The 26,766-nt window shown below is 45.0% G+C and overlaps 1 protein-coding gene across 1 annotated transcript in view; it reads right to left on the bottom strand.

The window, feature by feature from the left end:
• LOC117043018 overlaps window positions 1–26,766 on the bottom strand; it is a 49,584-nt gene that overhangs the window by 22,079 nt on the left and 739 nt on the right. Inside the window, exon 2 of the mRNA XM_033142642.1 lies at window positions 11,831–12,045. Within this exon, the coding sequence (XP_032998533.1) occupies window positions 11,831–12,045 (215 nt within the window). The remainder of the gene's footprint in view (window positions 1–11,830; window positions 12,046–26,766) is intronic.

The raw sequence follows: 26,766 nt of genomic DNA, 5'->3' as shown, positions 1-26,766 counted from the left end.
ACGATTGTGGCATGGTGGTCCTCTCCAACACCACACCACAGTTCCTTATCACATCAGATCAGGGTTTCCCAAACTTGGGTCTTCAGCTGCTTCTGGACTACAACTCCCATCATCCAAAGCTAGCAGGACCAATGGTCAAGGAGGATGGGAATTGTAGTCCAAAAACAGCTGGAGACCCAAGTTTGGGGAACTCTGAATCAAATGCCCATTTAATATGGTTACTTCCCATGACAGTGCTTCTCTCTTACCTTATCTGCATCAAGAATGCTTATATTATATCCTATGGCATAAGAACGCCTGCTTCTTGGGAGGAAAGCAATGACAAACCTAGACAGCATCTTAAAAAGCAGAGACATCACCTTGCTGACAAAGGTCCATATAGTTAAAGCTATGGTTTTCCCAGTAGTGATGTATGGAAGTGAGAGCTGGACCATAAAGAAGGCTGATCGCCAAAGAATTTGTGCTTTTGAATTATGGTGCTGGAGGAGACTCTTGAGAGTCCCATGGACTGCAAAAAGATCAAACTTATCCATCCTTAAAGAAATCATCCCTAAGTGCTCACTGGAAGGACAGATCCTGAAGCTGAGGCTCCAGTACTTTGGCCACCTCATGAGAAGAGAAGACTCCCTGGAAAAGACCCTGATGTTGGGAAAGATGGAGGGCACAAGGAGAAGGGGACGACAGAGGATGAGATGGTTGGACAGTGTTCTCGAAGCGACTGGCATGAGTTTGGCCAAACTGTGGGAGGCAGTGAAAGACAGGAGTGCCTGGCATGCTCTGGTCCATGGGGTCACGAAGAGTCGGACACGACTGAACGACTGAACAACAACAATAATGGTATTAGAAATAGCATCTGCCCCCCCCCCGCATGGAACAATAATTATAGTGTCTCAAAATGTGAACCAAGGTGCTCAGCTAATGGAACCATTTCTAGAGAAGACCAAATACAGAGCAGACACCTAGGGCAGCTCCTGCCATTTTACCGTATATGTCTGAGATTGGAAGAGTTGCATTGTGTTGACTGATGCTCGCCACCCCTTGCTGCTTCCATCATTTCTACAGTGTGCAGCAGCAAACATTAGAACTACAATGACTAAGGTCTCAAAGCCCTATATCTTCAATTTCATCTGCTCAACTTACATACAGCCTTGCCAACGGCTGACAATGCCAGCATCTCCAGGCTTAACAGAACTGGATGGGCAGGGTGGTGCCCCCTTGCATCTAAGTTCCCAGAAGAGGCCCCATCACTGTAGGTGTTTTAAACAGGTTTGTTAAGGAGCTAAAGAAGATGGGATGGGAGTGAGGCAACTCCATTTTCTGATGCTGGCAGCCTGCAGTCATAAAGACAATTGTGATCCATTTTCTTCTCAACAGGAAGTAATGGGATGTAGCCTTGGGTGGCATGCAGGTCCCACAGCGTCCCCTGAGGCAAGCGTTGAACACAATGGACTGCATTAATATCCCCAAACAACTTAGAATGCGTTCTCTTCAGTAATGCAATAACTTGTTATTGTCTAAGTAATAAAAAGCATGCCTTTCCTGAGATCAAATGAGAGTGCTGTTGAGGCATGGCTGGAGGGCTGCAGATGTTGCGTATTATCAATATGACTGGCATACATTTTACTCCTGCCCCATGCCTTTAGGTTTCTGGGCAGGACCAGGAAACTGCATTTAATTCTTTTCTAAAGGTACCCCTGACCATTAGGTTCAGTCGCGGACAACTCTGGGGTTGCGCACTCATCTTGCTCTGTAGGCCAAGGGAGCTGGCATTTGTCTGCAGACAGCTTCCGGGTCATGTGGCCAGCATGACTAAGCCACTTCTGGTGAACCAGAGCAGCACACAGAAACGGCGTTTACCTTCCCGCCAGAGCAGTACCTATTTATCTACTTGCACTTTGATGTGCTTTTGAACTGCTAGGTGGGCAGGAGCTGGGACCGAACAACGCGAGCTCACCCCATCACAGGGATTCGAACCACCAACCTTTTGATCAGCAAGCCCTAGGCTCTGTGGTTTAGACCACAGCGCCACCTGCGTCCCTTTACTCTGCCAGGTAGAAAGCTCTTTAAATTACCTTAAGATGTTGGTTTCAGTTTGCACCTTGTGCCTTAGCATTGCACAGTGCCTCACAGTAGGGTTCCCAGGCTGCAACCTGGAGAATAAGTCTCTCTCTTTAAATGTGCCAGACTGGGGGCAAAGTGGGGGCCGAACATGAACACAAATAAGAAGAGCTCTGCTGAGATTGACTGGTCTGTCCCCTTCTGCATCCTGTTTCCAACCAGATGCCTATGGGGAAACCCAGAAGTTGGACAGAATGACAAGAGTTTTCTTCTGCTGTTGTTCCCCAGAAACTGGTATTCAGAGGCATGCAGGCTCTTGACTAGTAGCCACTGATAGCTTTATTCTCCACCAGACTTTCTAATACTCTTTTAAAGCAATCTATAACTTCTACACTAGGCATTTACTATGTAATTGCCACACTTTGTTCACTGACTTTTCCCAGGGCATTTGCAGGACACCATCAATGTCACACTATTGCATTCTTCGGTTTTCCTCATGCTCCTCTCATTTCTTGCAGAAAACAGAAAATTTGGGTAGGGTAATGAAACAATCTCCACAGGGTTAGTCACCTTAGCGGTTCTTTCGTGCCCTTCATTAAAAGGGGTTTTTTCTAACGTGTGCAGTGACCAGTGCTATTTTTCTAGAAGAGGTGCTGGAGCTTGGTACAAACATCTCCCTTGTTCTCTTAGAATGGCAATGGTGCTCCCATCTAAGAGGTGCCAGAGCTGAGCTCCAGTGAAATCTGGCTGGCGGGGGGGGGGGGGAGCCCTGGCAGTGACATATCAGAGCCTATCACCACAGAAGTAATTACTATTTCACAACGATCTTCACTACTCATTACAGTGGTACCTCTGATTACGAACTTAATTCATTCTGGAGGTCCGTTCTTCACCTGAAACCGTTCTTAACCTGAGGTACCACTTTAGCTAATGGGGCTTCTTGCTACTGCCACGCCTCAGGTTCACGATTTCTGTTCTCATCCTGAGGTAAAGTTATTAACCTGAGGTACTACTTCCAGGTTAGCGGAGTCTGTAACCCGAAGTGTTTGTAACCCAAGGTGTTTGTAACCCAAGGTACCACTGTATTTCACAATGAAGTGCTTTGACAGAATTAAGCTGGGGCCATGGAATTGTTCGCCCAGTTTTCAGATCTGGCATTGGAGCCTTCAAGCAGGGGCAAGGGAACAAATTCAACAAGCAGAAATCCAGGCAAGACAGAAGAACAGGCCTGGCCATTCCAGAAGCTTCATACGGCTAGCCATAATAGAAGCTGGTCTTGCAAACCTCTGTTCCAGAGATGGGGAAACTGTGGCCCTGCAGATGTTCTTGGACCAGAGCTCCCTTCATTACTGACCACTGGCCAGGCAGGCTGGGGTTGATGGGAGCTGGAGTCCAAGAACATTTGGTGGTCACAAGTTCCACAACTCTACTGTACTTGAAGTGGGAGCTGAACATGCGTAGACCAAGGTGACCTGCTGGGCTAAGACAAACCTGAAGCCCCTGAACCAGCAGGGCAGACACCATGACTCTGCATGAAAAAGCCCCAACGAACAGAAACAGCCCGAGGCTGAGGGAAGAGAGCTCTTCCAATTGAGAATGGGTGATGACAGAACCTCCTCCCCACCCTGGGAGCTACCTCTTTCATAAGCCCCATTACAAGGATAGTGGCAGAAATGTTGGTTTTTCTGGTTCTTCTGCCCTTTGGCTGGAATGCTTGACTTGTTGCCAGAGCACACACGCTACGCTTAATTACAGCCTGCCTCACGCATGCAACCCTGGTCCCTCTTCATTCTCTTTAGCAACTCGCTTCTGATACCTCCTGACTTCAGCCCACCCTGAGAGAAGGCTTCATGTATTGCAAGGCCCTGACATACTTTACCTGTGGGAGGTAGGAGAGGAGCAAACAGGAAGCACGTCGGTCTTGATGGGGTTGCAGAGCAACCTGATCAAACAAAGCCTGCCAAACCATCCACGTTCCTTTAACCAGGGCTGATTGCGTAGGAGTCCCTAGTATCAAGGACTTGACTCATACGGACGTGGAAGTTTCCTTCCCAACTACAAAAGTTGGAGATCCTAACCGAGAATCACAAGTGCAGGGCAAGGATGGTGGGGAATAATTGTAAAGTGCCCACAAGGTAAAAACCCATATTGTATACCTTATTTTAAAATATTTTATTTTATTTGTTATTACATTTCTATCCCTTCTACAAAGGTCCATATAGTTAAAGCTATGGTTTTCCCAGTAGTAATGTATGGAAGTGAGAGCTGGACCATAAAGAAGGCTGATCGCCGAAGAATTGATGCTTTTGAATTATGGTGCTGGAGGAGACTCTTGAGAGTCCCATGGACTGCAAGAAGATCAAACCTATCCATTCTTAAAGAAATCAGCCCTGAGTGCTCACTAGAAGGACAGATCCTGAAGTTGAGGCTCCAGTACTTTGGCCACCTCATGAGAAGGGAAGACTCCCTGGAAAAGACCCTGATGTTGGGAAAGATGGAGGGGACAAGGAGAAGGGGACGACAGAGGACGAGATGGTTGGACAGTGTTCTTGAAGCGACTAGCATGAGTTTGGCCAAACTGCAAGAGGCAGTGGAGGATAGGGGTGCCTGGCGTGCTCTGGTCCATGGAGTCACGAAGAGTCGGACACAACTGAACAACAACAATCCCATCTTTCATCCAAAGGATTCACGGCAGCATATATGGTTCTTCCGCACCTCATTTCATGCTAACAACAACTTTGTGGGGTAACTTAGGCTTAGAGACAGTAACCAGCCCAAGATCGCTGAGTGAGTTTTATGGCTGAGTGGGGTTTTGAACCTGCTTTTTAATATCTATATGAAGCCGCTGGGAGAGATCATCAGGGGGTTTGGGCTGGGTGTTCATCAGTATGAGGATGACACCCAGCTCTACCTCTCTTTTAAATCAGAACCAGTGAAGGCAGTGAATGTCCCGTGTGAGTGCCTGGAGGCAGTTGGAGGATGGATGGCGGCTAACATATTGAGGTTGAATCCTGACAAAACAGAAGTACTGTTTTTGGGGGACAGGGGGCGGGTGGGTGGGGGGACTTCCTGGTCCTGAATGGGATAACTGTGCCCCTGAAGGACCAGGTGTGCAGCCTGGGAGTCATTTTGGACTCACAACTGTCCATGGAGGCACAGGTTAATTCTGTGTCCAGGGCAGCTGTCTACCAGCTCCATCTGGTATGCAGGCTGAGACCCTACCTGCCCGCACACTGTCTCACCAGAGTGGTGCATGCTCTAGTTATCTCTTGCTATGGACTACTGCAATGCGCTCTACGTGGGGCTATCTTTGAAGGTGACCCAGAAACTGCAATTAATCCAGAACGCGGCAGCTAGACTGGTGACTGGGAGTGGCTGCCGGGACCACATAACACCGGTCCTGAGAGATCTGCATTGGCTCCTAGTACGTTTCCGAGCACAAATAAAAGTGTTGGTGCTGACCTTTAAAGCCCTGAACGGCCTCGGTCCTGTATACTTGAAGGAGTGTCTCCACCCCCATCGTTCAGCCCAGACACTGAGATCCAGCGCTGAGGGCCTTCTGGCGGTTCCCTCGCTGCAAGAAGCAAAGCTACAGGGAAGCAGGCAGAGGGCCTTCTCGGTAGTGGCGCCCGCCCTGTGGAACGCCCTCCCATCAGAATTCAAAGAGATAATCAACTACCTGACATTTAGAAAATACCTGAAGGCAGCCCTGTTTAGGGGAGTTTTTAATCTGTGACATTTTAATGTATTTTAATATTTGTTGGAAGCCGCCCAGAGTTGCTGGGGAAACCCACCCAGATGGGCGGGGTACAAATAAATTATTATTATTATTATTGAACATAACAAAACAATAAATATTGAAAAAAACCTTCCCTATACAGGACTACTTTCAGATGGCTGGAGAGTTGGATAACTCCATACCCTCCAGCATTTCCCTGATGAAAATAGGAGCTTCTTAAGGAAAAGCGGGACATTCTGGGATTATATAAAAAACCAGGACACCTTCTGTAAATCCAGGACTGTCCCTGGAAAATAGGGACTCTTGGAGGGTCTGAAATATCCTTTGCTTCAAAAAAGCAGGGCAGTTTCATCTGAACTGATATCACTGCTAGTTATTGGGGGGTGGGGGTGGCGGGAATCTTAACAAATGTACTTACAATACACCAGGATGGATTTGATTTAAATCAAACTGATTTAAATCACTAGTCAGTAAGGCTCAGGGCCGATTTAAATAAATAAAAAAATCGGATTTTAAAAAAAATTAAATTGGATTTTTAAAAAAAATTTAAATCGGCCCTGAGCCTTACTGACTAGTGATTTAAATCGTGATTTAAATCAGTTTGATTTAAACCAAATCCACCCTGAAATAGGCCTACACAATGACTGGTTGCAATCTACCTTTGACTGCAATAAGGAGACCATGATAAAATATTGCTCTGCTACAGAAATCGGACCCACTTTATTAAAATCTAAAATGGTATCCAGTTTACAATGGAGACTCAGGATATGCTTTTTTTGTGACAGTACACTGGGGCTTTTGAACAATCCAGTAACAAGTTAAGCTGGTTTGAGCTGAAGTGCAGTGCTATATTAGGAGAAAGTCCCTTTAGCATGGCTTCGGGTTTTTGAGTTAATTTTTTACAACAACATTAATAAATATGTAAAAGCAAAAGCACAGCTTTCAGAGTTTACACGTTATATTTGAAAACAGCGGTACCTTGGTTCCCAAAAGCCTTGGTACTCAAACAACTTGGAACCCAAACACTGCAAACCAGGAAGTAAGTGTTCCGGTTTGCAAACTTTTTTCAGAAGCTGAATGTGCTCCATTTTGAGTGTTAAGCTTCCGATTTGAGTGACACACTTCTGTTTTGAGTGTTACACTGAGGTCTGTCTTCTGTTTTTGCTATTTATTTTGTGTTTTTGTGGCTCTTTTTTGTTTTTGTGACTTTGTGGAACCCAGTTCAGCTACTGATAGATAGATAGATAGATAGATAGATAGATAGATAGAGTGACTGCAGTACATTGTTTAGTGGTTTAATTTTCTGCTTCAATGGTCTTGTTAGATAGTAAAATTCATGTTAAATTGCTGTTTGAGGTTGTTTTTAAAAGTCTGGAATGGATCCCATTTTGCATTACTTTCTATGGGAAAGCGTGCCTTGGTTTTGGAACGCCTTGGTTTTTGGAATGGACTTCTGGAACGGATTAAGTTTGAGAACCAAGGTACCACTGTATATGGGTTTGGTACACTTGGAATATGTTGGCACCAATTGCAATAGCTGGAGACTGATCCAACAGATATCTACCTACAGTGGCATCTCTTGTTACTTACAGGCTTCCAGATGATACCAAAGCCAACAAAATCTGGCTCCATGCAAGAAGCCAAATCAGAGCAAGAGGAAAGCTTCCTGCCCTCCCTCTGAGATGAACAGTTTAAATCCATTTCACAGGGCTGAACAATTGCCAAAATGGGAAAGTGCACATTTCCCAAGTCTTTTTCCACAAAACCCCTCCGTTCTGGTTCAGCGCTGTTTAGAATAGGTGTATATTCTGTTTAGAATAGGTGTATATTTCTTACAGGGGACCCAGGTGGCACTGTGGATTAAACCACAGAGTATAGGGCTTGCTGATCAGAAGGTTGGCGGTTCGAATCCCTACCACAGGGTGAGCTCCCGTTGCTCGGAGAGAGCCAGTGCGGTGTAGTGGTCAAGAGTGGTAGACTCGTAATCTGGGGAACCAGGTTCGTGTCTCCGCTCCTCCACATGCAGCTGCTGGGTGACCTTGGGCTAGTCACACTTCTCTGAAGTCTCTCAGCCCCACTCACCTCAGAGTGTTTGTTGTGGGGGAGGAAGGGAAAGGAGAATGTCAGCCGCTTTGAGACTCCTTCGGGTAGTGATAAAGCGGGATATCAAATCCAAACTCTTCTTCTCGGTCCCAGCTCCTGCTCACCTAGCAGTTCGAAAGCACATCAAAGTGCAAGTAGATAAATAGGGACAGCTCCAGGGGGAAGGTAAATGGCGTTTCCGTGCGCTGCTCTGGTTGGCCAGAAGTGGCTTAGTCATGCTGGCCACATGACCCGGAAGCTGTCTGCAGATAAACACTGGCTCCCTCAGACTATAGAGTGAGATGGGTGCCACAACCCCAGAGTCGGACACGACTGGACCTGATGGTCAGGGGGTCCCTTTACCTTTACCTATATTTCTTACAAGTAAAGTGTTTAGGTGGGGGGGATATTTCTACTGAAATCACTATTTCTAGACCAAAAAGCAATACAGGAGCATAATTTGTGCAGCCCTATATGTAATGCAGCTCGGAATCAATATTATGCAAGGAACAAAGGAAGAAAAGAAGCAGAAAAGAGGAGAGGACTCCCTGAAAATGGTTCTTGCATGCATATTATTGGCAACTGGTTTAATCGTGCAAAACTTTATACATCTAGTCCCAGCCCGCTGCCCGCACCCACATATTTTCTACCTATAATATTTTCCGAGCAGAAAATCATGAATTTCATGACTTCTCTAAATAAAACTTGCTGGTCCAAAACTGGGAGAAACCTTTAGTCAATTGGAAAAGTGATCAGAAGCCCTAAGAATCCATTTGAAATGCATGGCCCTTGGACAGAAACATTTAATTAACTCTCAGATGCTGTTATGAAAAGAACAACGTAATATCTTTAAAAGGAAATTTCACAGGTTTTAACTCGGCAGTTAAAATATGTTGCTGGCATAATTCTGTTTTTGCACGTGAGCGGTTGTTGTTTCCCTTGGAAAACCTTGCCATTGTGTAATAACGACAGACCCATTACTTTGCTTAATGACTGATGGTGTCAAGGGATATCTTTTCAAAGTTCTCAAACTGGATCCTGGCATGTTTCTCTTGCTTCAGTGAAAGAAATAAAAGTAAAAAAAAATAAAAAAAAAAACTTCAAACCTACTCAAGAGTAATAAAAATAAAGTTCTCAGGAGCGGGAAAGCAGATCTAGGGAAACATCCAGATTGCTTTATTTTTAGGAACTGGGAATGCCTTCTCATACCAATGGTTTAACCTAAATGACCCTGAACATCTGGATTGTTGGGATCATAGGGTCACCTGGATGATCTCCCAGATCTACACCCCCCATTCTCAAGATCTTTGTTCCACAGTTTGTGTCTGCTCTGTCAAATGGATGTGAGAGATATGGTGTCAAAAATCCAACCTGCCTCGTTCTCCAGCACCAGATCATCCACTATTCCATCTGGCAATCCAATTCCTCTTTTATCTGGGTTGGTGTGACCTTGAGAATACTTACCGTGTTTGAAAATAGGGCTTATGACAGATATGGCTGCATCTATGCATCTTTTTTTATTTTTAAGACTATGCACAGGTAGGTATAGTATTATTTATCCATTTTTATTTACAACTCCTATAACTGCTAGGTGAAGAACAGAGGAAGAAGAAGAAGAAGAAGAAGAAGAAGAAGAAGAAGAAGAGTTTGGATTTGATATCCCGCTTTTCACTACCCGAAGGAGTCTCAAAGCGGCTCACAATCTCCTTTCTCTTCCTCCCCCACAACAAACACTCTGTGAGGTGAGTGGGGCTGAGAGACTTCAGAGAAGTGTGACTGGCCCAAGGTCACCCAGCAGCTGCATGTGGAGGAGTGGAGACACGAACCCGGTTCCCCAGATTATGAGTCTACCACTCTTAACCACTACACCACGCTGGTCTCTCTCTCTCTCTCTCTCTCTCTCTCTCTCTCTCTCTCATATCTATCTGTCTATCTATCTATATCTATCTGTCTGTCTGTCTATCTATCTATATCTGTCTGTCTGTCTGTCTGTCTGTCTGTCTGTCTATCTATCTATCTATCTATCTATCTATCTATCTATCTATCTCTGTCTGTCTGTCTGTCTGTCTGTCATCTATCTCAAACCCTGCCTGAAGCCTTACAATCTAATTATAACAGGACAAGATAAGGAGGGAAATAAAATAAAATGAAATGAAAGTAAAACAATGACTGACCAAATAAGTGCGTCCTTAAGTCACTTGTGAATATACTAATAGAAGAGGAAAAACTGACTGTGGGGTGGGGGTGGGGTTTCAGAGAACCAGGAAGCTGCCAAGGAAAAGGAATGTAGGCAGGAAATACAAGTGCTAATCAGGTATTAGAAGAGTGCAAACTCCAGGAAGGAACAGAGAGAAAGAATAGCTGAATGTTGTAGGAGGAGTGAGACTGAAGGGTAAGTAGACTACATTTACACATAATTAATTACACATTAAGCTCCCTTTGCTTCTCATGTTTCCTTTCCATTTGGCTGAACTTTGCACATTCAGCCAACATGCATTATCTAGCAATCAAGCCAACAATTGGAACAGGACATTAAAATACGGTTCACAAAACCAAGTCTAAAATTAGGGGTTTTATTTGTTTCTCAAAAGAGAACAAATCCCTTCATGCATTGGCAATCTGATACTCGGTGCCCAGCTGAGCAGATCCCAACAAAAGAGGAGGCTCAATGCTCGTCCAATGCGCTTGTGGCCATTGCTGTGGTGCTAGGAACCTACTATGCCTTGTCTACAAAGCTATTGTACTACCAACCTTACTGTATGCTTGTGAAACATGGACCACTTATAAACACCATCTCCAACTCCTCAAAAGATTCCATCAATGGTGTCTCTAAAACTGTTAACATATCACTTGGGAAGACAGGTGAACTCATGCCAGTGTACTGGAAGAAGCAAAGATCACCAGAGCTGAAGCAATGGTACTTCAACATCCACTTTGTTGGACTTGTCACGTTGTTTGGATGCCTGATTATCATCTTCCAAAGCAACTACTCTAATCTGAACTTAAAAATGGAAAGCGTAAAGATGGTGATCAACAAAATAGGTTTAAGACAAATCTAAAAAAATGTAGTATAAACACCAACAATTGGGAAACACTGGCCTGCGAGCGCTCCAGTTGGAGAACAGCCTTTGGAAAAGGTGTCATGGACTTTGAAGACGCTCAAACTCAGGAGGAAAGGGAGAAATGTGCTAAGAGGAAGGCACATTTGGCAAACCCTCTGCATGATCAACACCTGTTCGAAAACCTATGTCCCCACTGTGTAAGGACGTGTGGATCCAGAATTGGCCTCTATGGTCACTTACAGACTCACTTTTAAGGCCATGTTCATGGAAGACAATCTTACTTGGCTAGGAGGGATCGGAGAAGAAGAAGGAGAGGAAGAAGAGGAGGAAGAAGTCTTCTGCAGTGCTTCAGCAACACTGGCTGTGCTGAACTCTCACCACAATTTCTCCTAAACTCCTATGTTGTGCAACCATGCAAGTGCATGGTTTTACTTTAGAAAATAAAAATATGTATTAGGGGGCAGTGGTGGAAGCAGTCTTCTGTATGGCAACCAAAGGTCTGTTGGAGAATCCTTGTATCTCCAGCACAGGACAGAATAGTTACCGGTACCTTTCATTTTATAAGCCCTCTAGAAACGATCTCTCTCTCTCTCTCTCTCTCTCTCTCTCTCATGACATTGTCCTGTATTGAGATTATATCTGGCGTGGATACAGATATGAAGTATGAAGGTGCAATCTTTGAGGGGTGCACAGAATATGCAGAAAGATATGAATTAAGAGACAAGGAGTAGAGAAATGCTTTATAAATATGTTCACCGAACACCTGAAAGACCTAGAACAGGAGTGGGAAACTGATTGTGGCCCATGGACAGGGATGATGGGAGTTGTAGTCCAGCAATATCTGGAGGGCCACAAGTTCCCGATACCAGAGAAAGAAGAGAAGACTTACTTGTTACGGAAGGCATCCATGGCATCCAGCACTTCATCAAGTTCTGAATCCAGCTGTTCTTTTTCTGCATCAATTGATCGAACCTCTAGGTTCAGCCTGTTCATGTACTGGTCGTAGAGGAGTTTGATATCCAACTCAGAAAGGGAGTTGTCTTGTTCTTTCAAAAAGTTCCACCTCGTGAGAAGGACTTGGTTGTGCTGTTCTAGGCTCTGGACCTGTGAGGTTGTCAATAAACAGAAAGATTAGACTACAGGGATCCACTTGTCTACCTATCATCTCTAATACAGGAGTTACTACATCCAAAATAAGTCCTCAAAATTCTTATCCAGCCTTTTGATAAAGCAGCAACAGCAACCCCCCCAACCCACATTACACCTAAGTTTTGTTGCACACTGCAAAACCATTACCCCAAATTATATCAGTAACAAACATATGAAGACACCTGAAATTAACACCCTTTTATTGTGTGGGTTTGTTTATGTGTAAACTTTTGGATGCCATCCTGGACCAAATAGTCTCCTACTTGTAACATAGTCATTTCATTTAAGTATATTGCATTGTACTGTACAGGCAGTGGTTTTTCCCTTTTCTTTTCAGGGGGTACTCAAGGGTACGCAGCACTGGCACTTTTTTGATGTGTGTGTGTGTTGTTGTTGCGTGTTTATATCTTTAACCTTCCGCAAAGTAAATTCACACATGACTCAGATATTTGGTTTGGTTTTTGGCAGAATTTAGGCCACCACTTTATTGATTACAACCAAGTGAGTGGTTGCATAGGTTCTGTTTCGACTATCTCCCTGCACCCTTGCAGGCAGCCCTGTCTCAGAGCCACGTTCGTGGGACAGACAAGGATGAACACCAGGGACAGCTGCTGGTAGGGGTACCTATCAGCCGTCCTGATGTCCCCGGGACTCGGGCACTGGCCGGACCCCTTGTGGGGACCGACAACCATTGAGTCCCTGGATTCCTGTACCAGAATATCCTGCATTTGCATAGGTGTGGCCACATCACATGCCACGCCTATCACCTGAACCAGAGCCTATCCGCCCACGTTACAAGTTGTGGCTAATTGCTACGCGGCAGGCGAAACCCAAATGGCACCAGCCAATCAGCCAAGTGGGGAAAATTCCTGCCGTGCCCCTGTCCCAACAGCAGATGACACACAATGGCATAGCAAGGTCAAGCTAAATATAGGGAGAGGTGGGCGGGTGTTCCGATGCGTTAGGCTCCAAAGAGGAAGCTCAGCAGCTTTGCATGGGCTTAAATAGGTCCCGCGTTGCTGCATTTTACGATGCCCCATTGGCCAGATTTCACCCCAGCAACATGGGACTGATCTATCAGGGGTTGTGGCCTTGATTTCCAATTACACCCACAACACTGGGTCGGATTGAAGGTCACACCGCAACATGTGCCCTCTTTTAATGGAGGACCCGATTTGTTAAAAAGTGTGGCACCGATTTTTCTAGAAAACCCCCCACTGCGTACACGTAATGTATGTCCATTACAGAATAGCATGGTATTTTCATTTTTTGTTTTATTTGCCCCAATCTTGGTATGGCTCACCCGTCAGACAAAATGGAGGCATGGCCCTAACCTGCAAATAGAGCTATATGTGCTGCCACTGTGTGCCTTCATATTGGCTGCAGTTGCCCTTGAATGCAAAGCCATCTGTTCGAAACCCTTTCGGGGGTGCAGAGATGAGGAGAAATGAAGATAGCAGCTTTCAGAGTTGCTTAGGAACTGCAAGGTGTGCTTTCCACTCTCCAATCCCTTACAGATCCAATCACTTTCAGCCACTTCCAAGGCCTCGAGGATCTGATACCTCCCTCCCTCCCTCCCACACCTGACAATATTCAAGATACGGAACACTCAGACTGATTAACATTTGTGTATTTACTTAGATCTCTGCCTAGCACACCACACTGTGAATATTTCCAGGACCATTTGTCTGTTTCGGTACAGTGTTACTTGCCTCTTCAATGTTTGCACCAAATACTCTTTGAAGTAAAGATAAAGGCAGCTTGGCTTTGTGTTTCATGAAACACTTCCAAAAACCTTCAGAGCATTTTTCAGATTTTTCAAAAGCACTAATTAACAGCTTCTCCTTCCATAGGACCTCTCCTCATTCCAGAGGGGAGGAGTTGCGGGCGGAGGCCGTTTCCCACGCTGGCAGGGGGGCGTGTTCGGCCCCCTGCCTTGTCCCCTCCTTCCTGCCACGCCAAGCCCCATAGCCTGCCAATAGGGCTGGCCGGGGGGCGGGGTCTGGATTCAAACAGCCAGGGAAGCGCCATTTCTACTCATTCTGCCCCCAGTATGCATTGGATCTCCCTCCCTCCCTCCCTTTAGGTCTTGCTATACTTCTGACCTTGCTATGGACTTCGGTTGGTCGCCTTGGTTGCCCAGGGGCCTGGTAGGAATTTTTATCCATTTGGCAAATTAGCACCGGCCTCTTGGTCTTTCGCCTACCTCGTAGCAACCCGTCACAACTTTACGGTATTGGCGGTTAGGCATTTGAATATTCAATAGGTGATGTAATGTGTGTTGTGTGTTGGAGGTCAGGTTGTGCCCATCACCTACCTCCTAGGGGTATCCCTTTAAAGGGATCCGGCGGTCGTGGATCCTGTCCGATGCCCTGCTAGTGGCTAGGGCCATGGCACGACCCCCGGTGACGTCAGGGGAAGCTTCCAGTTGAATTTGCATCAACAAGCCCCTCCCACTGGTTGTTAACCCTCTTGCCCAATGCCTAAGCCAATACCACTCACACGCCGTAACCGATAAAGTTGTGGCCTTATTTTGCCCAATAACCTAAAATATTGCGTCCGTGTGTTTTATTTACCCCACGCGGGTGGCGGGCCATCGACCCGCAATACAGCTCTCTCCGCACAAATCCTGCAACCGAGAACTGTCAAAGCCTCCATCACTGAGGTTTTGTTTCAAAAGGTATAAGCGAGTATCTTACCCAAGAGGGTAGTAGCAGAAGCCTCTGGGCAAGTTTCTGGATCGATATCTTTTGAAGCTGTGGGCACACTTTCCTCCACAGGTATAAGAACTATGCCAAGAGCCAAAGCCCTTTCTCTTGTGTTTTGTTTTTTTAACCTCATCTCATTCTAGAACTGTAGAGAACGGAAAGGAACCAGAAAGGAGGAGAGACCAAAGATCAATCCAGTTGATCATTTGTGTGAGAGAGCCAGTCACTTCAGGCCTCTGGCCACACAGCCACCTGAACTTTACTGTACCTTGCAACCAAGCTGAAATGTGTAGTAACCGTGATGGTTACAACAGGGTATTATAGGTGACTGTAGACAACCTACAATGAGTTTTTACGTGACTGCCACACCACAAATAGGTGTCCTAGGCCCTTCCAAAATGCATAATGATAATGATTTGAATCCTGAAATACAAAATAATGGATACAGGTAGGTAGCCGTGTTGGTCTGCCATAGTCAAAACAAAATAATTTTTTTAAAAAAAATCCTTCCAGTAGCACCTTGGAGACCAACTAAGTTTGTTCTTGGTATGAGCTTTCGTGTGCATGCACACTTCTTCAGGTACACTGAAACAGACCCTTATATATAGTGAGAGAGTGAGGAGGGGTATTACTCAGAAGGGAGGTGGGAATGGGTGATTGGCTGATGGGTGTGGAAAACCTGTTGATGACTGTTAACGACTGCAATTGGTCTTAAAGGAAAAAGGCAAGGGGTGAGATGGCTAAAGATAGCTTTCTCATATATAATGAGATAAGACATTGGATTCTTACCCTTTTGAAAAAAAGTTTTTGATTTTTTTTTGAAAATGCCTGACCGGAAGGTCTTATCTTACTATACTAGGGATTATATAGCTATATGTGAAATTTCATGCATATCGGTTAATATCTTGACCCTCCTCCACCAAAATAGCTGTTCACTTGGCTGTTTTCCTATGTCATGAAGGCTGAAATTTCAGTTCAGAGAACACTTACTGTTCCCAACCCTAACCCTGTGGAAAGCCATCTAATTAGACTTCAATTTGATTTTGAGATGTTTTTAGGAGGTAATTTAATTATTGTTTGATTTTATACCAATGTTATGTATCTGATGTTAGCCACCCTGAGCCCGACTTCGGCCGGGGAGGGCGGGATATAAAAAAAAGTTTTTTTAATTATTATTACTTGTTATTATTCCTTTGTAAGAAAATATGAAATAACGTAAAACCATTTTTGCCGGGGGGTGGGTGGGGTGGGAATCAATGGGGGGGGGGGGGTTGACAAGAAATTTTCTGCACCTGGTACCACCTGACCTTCCCATGCCTGGGGGAGGGGGTTGACAGAATTTTTTTTGCCCCCGGGTTCCAATTTACCCCTGACCAGAGGTGAGTGCCCCTTGGTCTCTGGTGAGGAGGAACAACACCCAGCAGCCTCCCAAAGACTGCTTGTTGAAGGGAAGAAAACGATACAGGTTTTTGTCTTGCTCTTTCTTCCTTTCTCCCAATTGCATTTTAAGGGAAGGACAACTTAGCGTTCCCTCTGTACTTGCTCAAAGCTTGAGCAGGAAGAAGAGTCTTACACCCAGCTTTGGATAAGATAAGGAATTGGCACGAGGCTGAGGAACACTTGCTGTTTCTTCCTCATCCAAACCTCTGTGCAAAGGGCTTGGTGGAGAGGTAAGAGTGTTTATCTCTTGCGTGTATCAGATAAGGTACAGCAGGAGCTTCACTTTCTGCATCTTATCTTATCCAAATAAGATGCCTCTCTTCCAGATTCACTGTGCTTGGGGGTGGGGGCACAATTCCATTCCAGCTGTGCAAGTTTTCTTACCACTATCACACAACTGTGGTTTTCAGTAATCCCATGCTGATGTTTTACAGCTGCTTCAGTCTATAGTATTTCTTAGTCTGGGTTCAGATTTTGAAATCCACCACTGCAAAACAACCTAAATGGGGTTCATTCGGTAGCATTAGGTAACCAGAATCCAGTCTGATTTCAGCATAGAACAGTGGCTAGCTGTGGGTGGATCTGTCAATGTTGGTTTATCTCAGTTTCTCATGTATCCAGTCTTCAGTTCAGTTCCCCACATTTCCACATCAATTTGATTTTTTTAAAAAATGAAACATCTTCGTGAAAATTTTGTCAGCGTTTTAGAGTGCATTTCTTCTAATATACACATTTTTACATGTAATTTCCCCCCAATATAATCCATTTCTGTATACACATTTTCACCTAATCCAGAAAAAATGTATACATTTCTCAGTTGGAGAACTAAGTCGTAAAATTCAGAAAAGTGAGAATTCAAAGGATTGCTTTATTTCAGTTACAGGTGGGTAGCTGTGCTGGTCTGCCATAGTCGAAATAAAATAGAAAATTCTTTCCAGTAGCACCTTAGAGACCAACTGAGTTTGTTCTTGGTATGAGCTTTCGTGTGCACTGGTATCTGAAGAAGTGTGCATGCACACGAAAGCTCATACCAAGAACAAACTCAGTTGGTCTCTAAGGTGCTACTGGAAAGAATTTTCTATTTTGCTTTATTTCAGTTCAGGAAGTTTCAATTAGGTGGACTCACATGCAAACTCAAACTATTTTCTCCCCATCTGTATCAGTGACTCCTCTCCACAAACTGAAGTGAAAGGAAATCAACAGAGGTGACGTGGGCTTAGGTGGCCATGGCTGTGCATAGCTAAATCAAAATCCATTCACTGGGCCTCCTCAAAGGAGCTGCAGTTCTACTCCGTCAAACGTCCTCCTCCTAGTTCCCTCCTTTCTTCTCCAGGGAGAAAGCGAAGACCCTAGTTTGTGAACATATTGCTACACAGCAAACAATAAAAATGTGCTGAACAAGCCTCTATAAATAACAGCCCACTGACGGTTCTTGCATTGAGTTCAACAGATGAAGATTTCAACAAGTTTACAATGTTGTTGTTGTTCAGTCGTTCAGTTGTGTCCGACTCTTCGTGACCCCATGGACCAGAGCATGCCAGGCACCCCTATCCTCCACTGCCTCCCGCAGTTTGGCCAAACTCATGCCAGTCGCTTCGAGAACACTGTCCAACCATCTCATCCTCTGTTGTCCCCTTCTCCTTGTCCCCTCCATCTTTCCCAGCATCAGGGTCTTTTCCAGGGAGTCTTCTCTTCTCATGAGGTGGCCAAAGTACTGGAGCCTCAACTTCAGGATCTGTCCTTCCAGTGAGCACTCAGGCCTGATTTCTTTGAGGATGGATAAGTTTGATCTTTTACAATGATTTGTAAAGTTTACAATGAGTCAAGAACAAACATGGCAGCCCCTATAAACTTCAGTGCAAGCCTCGCATGTTAAGTTTTCATCAAAACATGTCCACATTTCTTGATTATTGGCTTTAGCTCAAGCTGCTGTGATAACAAGCCTGTCAACCTGTGTTTAGAGAGCATTATCTTTCTAAAGAGCATCTCCTGCTCTTTATCCAAAGATTGCACGATAGAGAATCCACCCCCTCTTTTGGCAACCTCTTCCTTACTTAATTACCACCATCGGTTCCTGCTTCCAATGTTTGCTTGGAACTGCCAATGAACAACCAAGGAGAGATGTCTGATAGCATTATTATACAGCACCTAGAGGCTCCAAAGAAGATGGTTGTCCTATGGAGCAATTTCTTGTAAAGGCACAAAAGAGCACAGGTTCAAAAACAGCTCCGGTTAAAGAGAGACACAAACTTGGAAGGAAATGGCGTACACACATAGACCAAGAGAAAGAAAAAGGAGACACCTTCAATTCCAGAGTTAATTAATCTCTGCTTTAGTGAATCCAGCCTATGATCATTATCATACAGCTAGCTGATTTATAGAAGATAAAATTCAGATTTTCGGAGTTTCTAGCCAAAGAGTAGTGCATTCTGTGATGACTGAGAAGTGACATGCCCTTACTTAGGCAGTGTGACATTCTAACCCTTGCCCAAACTTGATGCATCTTTGATCTGTTATGCTTTGGGTTTAACAGCCTTAATATATGCCTGATTCTGGCATGAAAAACTCTCCCCAAATGCTTCTCTGAATAGACATAGCTGCCTTGTATGACTCAGGCTGCTGGTCTGTCTAACCTGCTGGTAGTAGATCTACAAGGCTCTCCAGCACTTCAGAGAAGGATGCTTTGAGTGTTGCCACCCAGTATGGCCAAGCAGTCTCTTTTCATACCAGACAGCCCTCTATTTCGAGGGATACCCAGGGAGATGCCCTCTTTCCATGTGGCCAATACTGGAAATTGTTGTTGTTCAGTCGTTCAGTCGTGTCCGACTCTTCGTGACCCCATGGACCAGAGCACGCCAGGCACGCCTATCCTTCACTGCCTCTCGCAGATTGGCCAAACTCATGTTAGTAGCTTCGAGAACACTGTCCAACCATCTCATCCTCTGCCGTCCCCTTCTCCTTGTGCCCTCCATCTTTCCCAACATCAGGGTCTTTTCCAGGGAGTCTTCCCTTCTCATGAGGTGGCCAAAGTACTGGAGCCTCAACTTCAGGATCTGTCCTTCTAGTGAGCACTCAGGGCTGATTTCTTTAAGAATGGATAGTTTTGATCTTCTGGAAATGGATAGGTTTGATCTTGACCCTGGAAATGAAACTGAAATGGGGCTGTTTCCCACCCAGTGCCCTTTGAGGCTTCATTTGTGGCTTGCCTTTAAATTAAGGTGACCACTTATCTGGTCCCCTTTTCTCATCCTGTATTTCCAGTATCTTCTTGTTCTTCTTGATCTTGAAGATACTGGAAATACAGGATGAGAAAAGGGGACCAGATAAGTGGTCACCTTAATTTAAAGGCAAGCCACAAATGAAGCCTCAAAGGGCACTGGGTGGGAAACAGCCCCATTTCAGTTTCATTTCCAGGGTCAATGGAAGGAAGCAGCCTTGTTTTTGGGGGAGCATTTGAGGTTTCAATCAGAAAGGAGTTTCCACCTTTGAGGTTTCAATCTGAAAGGAAGAATTTCCCATCGGTAAGAGCTGCTAGACAATGGAACCGACTCCCTCAGAAGGTGCTGGGCTCCCTTTCATTGGAGGTTTGTAGGCAGAGGTTGGATGGCCGTCTGTCATGGATCCTTTAGCTAAGAATCCCGCATTGCAGGGGGTTGGACCAGATGACCCTCGGGGTCGTCTTCTAACTCTACAATTCTACGGCAATTCACACGGTGCAGTGGCAAGCTGGCAGTGGTCGTGCTGCCCCAATACATTTTGATGCTCTTGGCAAAAGAACAAGAAGCCCCACACACTCTCTACTCCACATACAAAAACCAATAGGGCTACCACCTGAATCCCATTTCAACACTGGCAACAGGGCAGGGCAGTCTGTTCCTGCGAGAAGCAGCTTATCTTACAGACTACTTGACCTACATGTTTCTGGTCTTTAGCAGTTCCCTGGTGCTCCCTGTTCTCCAGCACCTGCTACCTGAGACAACTCCTTCACTCTGTTTAATGGTAGGCTGGTCCCTGGCTGAAGGCTTTCCTTTAGCTTAATTAAGTTTAAAAAGATAGACAGACACCCACCAGCCAACTTGTCTCATAGTACGATTCCTCCCTTCACCTGAAAGGAACCATGCAGCCTATTTCTTCTTAATTCAATTTTTAAAGCAGCAGAAGGGATAACGGTGAGATGAATGGCAATGGATAGGTGTACAAAGTAAAATGGAAAGTGATTTTGGAGCAGGAGCAGGGCGGGGAACTAACTGGGATTTTAATTAATTAAAGGAGATTTGGGTAATCTGGAAAAGGAAATTAACGGGAGAATTTATTTGGGGAGAGTTAGCTGGGATAGTAATCGGCTTACTTTTTCTGAAAAGTAATTATTTGTAAATTTGCCTCTATACTTACAACCCTGCTAGAAGAAGAAGAGTTTGGATTTGATATCCCGCTTTTCACTACCCGAAGGAGTCTCAAAGCGGCTAAAATTCTCCTTTCCCTTCCTCCCCCACAACAAACACTCTGTGAGGGGAGTGGGGCTGAGAGACTTCAGAGAAGTGTGACTAGCCCAAGGTCACCCAGCAGCTGCATGTGGAGGAGCAGAGACACGAACCCGGTTCCCCAGATTACGAGTCTGCCACTCTTAACCACTACACCACACTGGCTCTCTGTTACATGAGGCTGGCAGAATTTCACCAACCATTTCTTTCCTATGAAGCTGGACTATCTCATAGCATAGCTAGTGCCCAGCCCTGGTATGGCTGCAGAAGTGAAGTTGCTTGATGCCACACAGGAGACAGGAGAATTTTTTCAACACTGACATGCTGAGACTGGGCTTAAGTGCCAACCCCAATTCCCGATTCTGCCTAGCACTGTGATACTGCAATGTAGCTGAGGGCATCATGTACAGTTTTGCTGGTGCAGCAGTGCTGAGCGTCGGATTACAAAGTATTTGTATCATGCCCATTTGGCGAGGGGGGGGGCAATATAAGAGCGAATAGTTTCTATGGTTATTTAAATGTGCAAAATGTGTTACAATTCTTTTATCTCCTACAGCATCTCCTGGTGGCAGGTATACTTGTTTTATACATGGCGAACAGAGATTGAGAAAGACTGGCTTGCCAAAATAACCCAGGGCTCATTCCTCCCACTTCCCGAAACTTAATGGATTCTAGCCAGGCACTTTTGCATAGACGTTTGAACTGGCTGATCTCAGATATCCTAATCACAAGGGGTGGAAGGTGGGCAAGGTGGCTTCTCCAAGCATAGAAATAGCTGTCCACTAAATCAGAGATTGGCTGGTTCAGTTGATTTGTTTCTGTTCTCCATTTGAGCACTTGTGCGCAAGAAATTAATATAGGAACAGCTGCTACAATCTGAACTTAAGGACCCCAAACTACATGTTAGGCAGAATGTGCATCTTTTGCCCGTGAGAGCTGCAGCTACACATCTCTTTCCTCTTATACTTCCCGTAACATTTAAAGAAGATGCCTGACTCGATGATGTCATGCTCAGTTTTCCTATCCACCCCACCCCCCTGCAAAAAAGGCAGCAGCTGATGAAGGGATGCTATGGCATGGAAACTCTGAGCATCATCTGTTGTGTTATGCATTTTCTAAAGATTACAGCAGATCACCCTTTTCCAGCATGGTTTCCCTCCAGAAATTTTGGGTTAGAACTCCCATCAGCCTTAGCCCAAAACATCTGGAGGGCACCAGGTTAACAAAAGCTGTAGTAGAGAGGCACAGGAGGAAAGACTTTGATTGGCAGCTGCCTTACAGTCCTTATTAACATGTACTTTGACTTCCAGACCTACAAAGTGTGTTCTCCTTCATGGAGAGCACGTGTTGCGGTGGGGGCTAGCAAGTCACCCCTCTGCTGCTGGGCGGGTTTGTATGGATGGCCACTACTGCGATTGGGCTCTGGCTGTCGTTGGGGAGATTTCTATGTTGCAACTTGTTGATGGACAGTCCAGAGCCTATAAATGACCCTGCACTCAGTGTCGGAGCCCTCCTGGCTTCGTGCATCGGATCGCCCGCCCTCCCACCCTGTTATTAGGCCTCTGCATTGACCTTGCTATGCCTGTCATGGGGTCGTCTGCGTTGCAGCAGGGGCCTGGTAGGAATTTTTCCATTTGGCTGATTGGCTGGTGCCATCTGGTTTTCGCCTACTGCGTAGCAATTAGTCACAAGTTGTAAGGTTGGCGGTTAGGCATTGTTTATAAATTGGTTTAGGAGGGGCAGGTTGGCTGTGTCTGCCCCTCCAATGCTGCTGCTGCAAGGGGAATTCCGTTAAAGGAATCCAGGGGCTCACCATGCTTGTCCGTTTCCCCCCGGTCGGGGGACAGGGCCCACGCAAGAGCCCCTGGGAGCATTTGGGGAGAACGGGCGCACATTCTCTCCCCAAAGCGTTTTCCCCTATACTGACTCCACAGGCGGGTGGATGTCAGTTCTGACCCCAGCGGGACAGATAGTCTTAACCAATGCCTAAGCAACCACTCACTTATTTTGTATTCAATAAAGTTGTGGCCAAATTAATGCCAAAAACCTTAAACTTATATATGGTGTGAAGTGTGTTTTACTTGAGGGGTGTTTGGGGACCTCGACACGCAAAAACAATCTGTGTTGCAGAGGGTTCCGGTGAGGGTTGTACATGCAGGCCGGTGTCCAGACCTGCCCCTGATGAGCTGCGATTGTACCCTAAAACATTCCCAGCACCCTCCCTTGTAGCTTTATATTCCAGGGAAAGATCTGCAGTGGTGGGCAAGCTGCCTTTCAAGGACAGCTGTCAACCATTGTTCATTTTTCATGGAGTAATCCCAGATACATCTCCATGGAACCAAGGACCAGAGTGTTTCTCGATACAGTTTGACACCATTAAGTACGATCACTTTGGCTCCCAGTGTGCCTCCCGTTTCTTCAGGAATGATTTTAAAAATCCATATATGGTCAAAAAGCCAGATCAAAGTTCAGTTGCATTTGTCTCCAGTAGCTCACACAACAGAGAACATGCCTGCACATTTATCCATTTGCATGTCATAAACACTGGGTGTAGTATTCACATAACTGAGGAATAAACAGTGTCTCTTAAAATTAAATCACAGTGGTGCCAGTGTGTGTGTGTGTGTGTGTGTGTGTGTATTTTTTGGTTTTGAGATTGGCACTTGCTGCCTACGTTAGACACTTCAGTGAAGCAATCCTTGAGGAGATTACCATCTGTTTACAGAACATGAGGGCTTTGCAGGAACCTGCCTTGGGTAGTTCAACTGTTTCACTTTGAAAACAACCTTCTGCCTTCCCTATGAGGTCTTAGTACACCACAGGAGAGAGGCGGTGGGGAGATAACTGTATGCTGATGCAGTGACATTTCTTCTTCAAACTTCTGAAGGCTTTCATTCTGTTCAAATCTAAAGGACGTCTCCAGTGATCTATGAAAAGCATCCATGTGCTTTCCCCTGCTTAAAGTACGAAGGAAAATCACTTGGTGTTCGTCTAACTTCATAAGGCTATGTGTGGTGCCTGGCAAAGGACCTTCCTGTCATCAGAGGTAAGGCCTTATACCTATTGTACACATTGAGCAGAATGTGCTGGAAGACAGAGGTGTTTGCATCAAAAGACCTTCTGCGCTTGCCAGTTCATTTCCATCCCAAGCTAAGGTCCTGGTTTGGGCCTTTAAAGCCTGAAATGGCATAGGTTTGAGTATCTGAAATACCGTCTTCACCTACATGAAGCTGCTCCTCAACAAAGATTGCCACAGGCCCTTCTGTTCCAGATGCTGTTGTCCTCTTGACATTAGGCAACTCATGGCTAACAGAGAGAGGAGGTGCCTTCTTGGTGATCGCACCAATATTGTGGAACTCCTTCCCTAGGTACTTACTATATTTTGGCATCAGATAATGGCTGCTCCAATCTCTCCAGCACTAGATCTGCATTCAGCCATGAAGCTTCTAAGGTGACCTTGGGCCAGCTATCAGCTGTTAGACTGGCTGTTGTGAGGGGGGTGGGACCTATGTATGCCACCCTTGTGCTTCTTGGAGGGAAGATGGAAATGTACATGCAATAAATAAATATTAAGCGTTTTGACTGAATGGTTTTTTGGGAGCTCATGGGTTTTATTCACCCACTGCCTTTTTTGCATTATTAGTGCATGGACTTTATTAATTTTCTGCTTCTCCTGTTTGTATCATGTTTGTAGTATTATAATTATTATAGCCCTGACAATTTTTTAAGGCGCCTAGAACCGTCTGCAGAAAAGCATGATGAATGAATGAATGAATGAAACCTTTCCTTAAATCCACTTCAGACAGAAGTAAACTAGGACGTCAGGAATATTCCCTAGGATGTGTTAGTTTATTACATGTTTGGAACTTTTAACTTTGGAACGCATTTGAGATTATGGCACCCCACCACATTCTGAAGTGGTGCAGTCCATAATTCTGCTATCCTATATCTTCATGCCTCTATCTTCATGCTTCTTTTATTTTTCAGTGGCAACAGTAAGGAATGAAGGGCTAGTTAGAGGGCAGGAAGGGATGACTGAATGGCAACTTTTGAGTCCTCTTGGCTCTTCTCTTCAAATTGTTCAGATGCTAATAGAGCAGATGACAAGGTACAAACTATGAGGCTGAACCTATCCTGCTGACTGAAAACTTGTTTAATAGACATTACCTTCCCCAAGATCCCATAGCTGTACAGCTGCATGTTGAAGGGTATGTCATTGCTGCGGCTCTGTGAGCGGGATGGTTGTGGTCTTTAACAGAATTCTCCTGAAACTACAACCCCCATAATTCCCTGGGAAGCTTCTCAACAGAGATCTTCAGAGGTGCATTTTTTGTCACCCTGGGGGCCTTTCATGCGACTATTTTGAATGCACTAATAGATTGTTATCATTCGTCGCACAACACCTAGTCATCTCCTTTTAAGGAAAATGGTGGTTGCATCACATTTCACCTCCGCTCAGACTGAAACTTTACCCTGTGCAACATGAATCATATCCAAAACATATATTTAAAGGGGAAAACACAGCTCTCGGGATTCTTTGATGGAAAGCCATGGTATAAATGTGCTTTCAATGTGCATGTGACTATGGTCACGTATTACACAACGCCTGCAGTGTTACTTGTGAATAGTGAGTGACATGGCCACTCTCCCCATGTGTCTGCAGGTTTGTGACCTTCTGTTCTGTGTGCAAATACCCCCCCCCCATGCTTCCTCTTCTGTACCATCCCACTGTGGGTGTGTTTATGTAGCTCTTTTAAAAATTGTGGGCAACTTTTAAGGGTATCGAGGGATTGGAGCAACTCCCCTATGAGGAAAGGTTTTGATGCTTGGGCTTCCTTAGTTCTGGGGGGGCAGGGGGTGGGGTGGAGGAAAGGTAGGTCAAGGAGCACGTTTTCATACAAATTATGCATGCTATGAAGGAAGTGGATAGAGAGAAGTCTTTCACCCCTCTCTCATAACATTAGAGCCATCCGGTGAAGGTCAATGGTGGGAGCAGAGGAAAAGGGAATTACTTATGCACAGAGTCTACAGTTAAACGATGGAACCCACTGCCACATGATGTGTCAAAGGCCAGCGACTTTGACAGCTTCGGAAGAGGAATGTAAGGAAATCAAAGGCGTGGAGAAAAAGGCTATCAGTGGCTGCTTATGTTGGTTATGTTCTACGTTGCCGGGGATCATCACAAGCAAGCAGGGTACTATTGCACTCATGTTCTGCTTATGGGTCTCCCACAGGCCTCTGATTGGCTACTTTGAGAACAGGATGCTAGACTAGATGGGCCTTTGGCCTGAACCAGCCGGGCTCTTATTGATGCACCAATAAAAAACAGACCAAGAACTCAGGCCAATATAAGTTTCAATAGTGAGAGTAATCCCTACTCACAAGTCAAATGTGAATCGCAACAATAACACATACAGTTATGCAGAAATTGTAAACTCAAAGTCACAAGGGTATATGCAAAACAATAATCTTACAGCACTGGATATAAGAGTCTTTAAATTGAGTCAAATTCATGCTAGCCCATAATCGGAATATATTCGTGTCGTGTTTGATGTAAAGATCTTAGTCTGACTTCTGATCAATGATTGAGACTCATACAATTTCTGTATAACTATATGTATTCTTGCTGCAATTCACATTTGACTTGTGAGTAGGGATTACTGTCACTATTGAAACTTATATTGGCCTGAGTTCTTGGTCTGTTTTTAATTGGTGCATTTACTAACAAGGGCTCTTATTGATGGCTACCATTATTGCAAACCTAATTATATCCCTTTGAAGCTATACGCTTTTAGTCTCCTAAGCTAGAGAACCTATTTGTTCTTATTTCATTTATTAAAAAACCTGTAAATGGCCAGCATCCACACACACCCATAAACACACAGACCAAGGCTATACCCCACCTATTACACTTGAGGACTGACAACAGTACTTCACAACTGCTGTTGGCTTTGGACTAGTCAGACTAGAAATAAAATCTTGGAACTTATATTGTGTGGCATTAGATATTGATAGCCTTTGGACTGCGCCAGAGCCGTCCTGGTACC

Source organism: Lacerta agilis, chromosome 2, assembly GCF_009819535.1.
Source record: "Lacerta agilis isolate rLacAgi1 chromosome 2, rLacAgi1.pri, whole genome shotgun sequence".
Classification (NCBI taxonomy): Eukaryota; Metazoa; Chordata; class Lepidosauria; order Squamata; family Lacertidae; genus Lacerta; species Lacerta agilis.
Note: the sequence above shows the minus strand (reverse complement) of the source record. Positions and strands in the feature narration are given on the sequence as shown.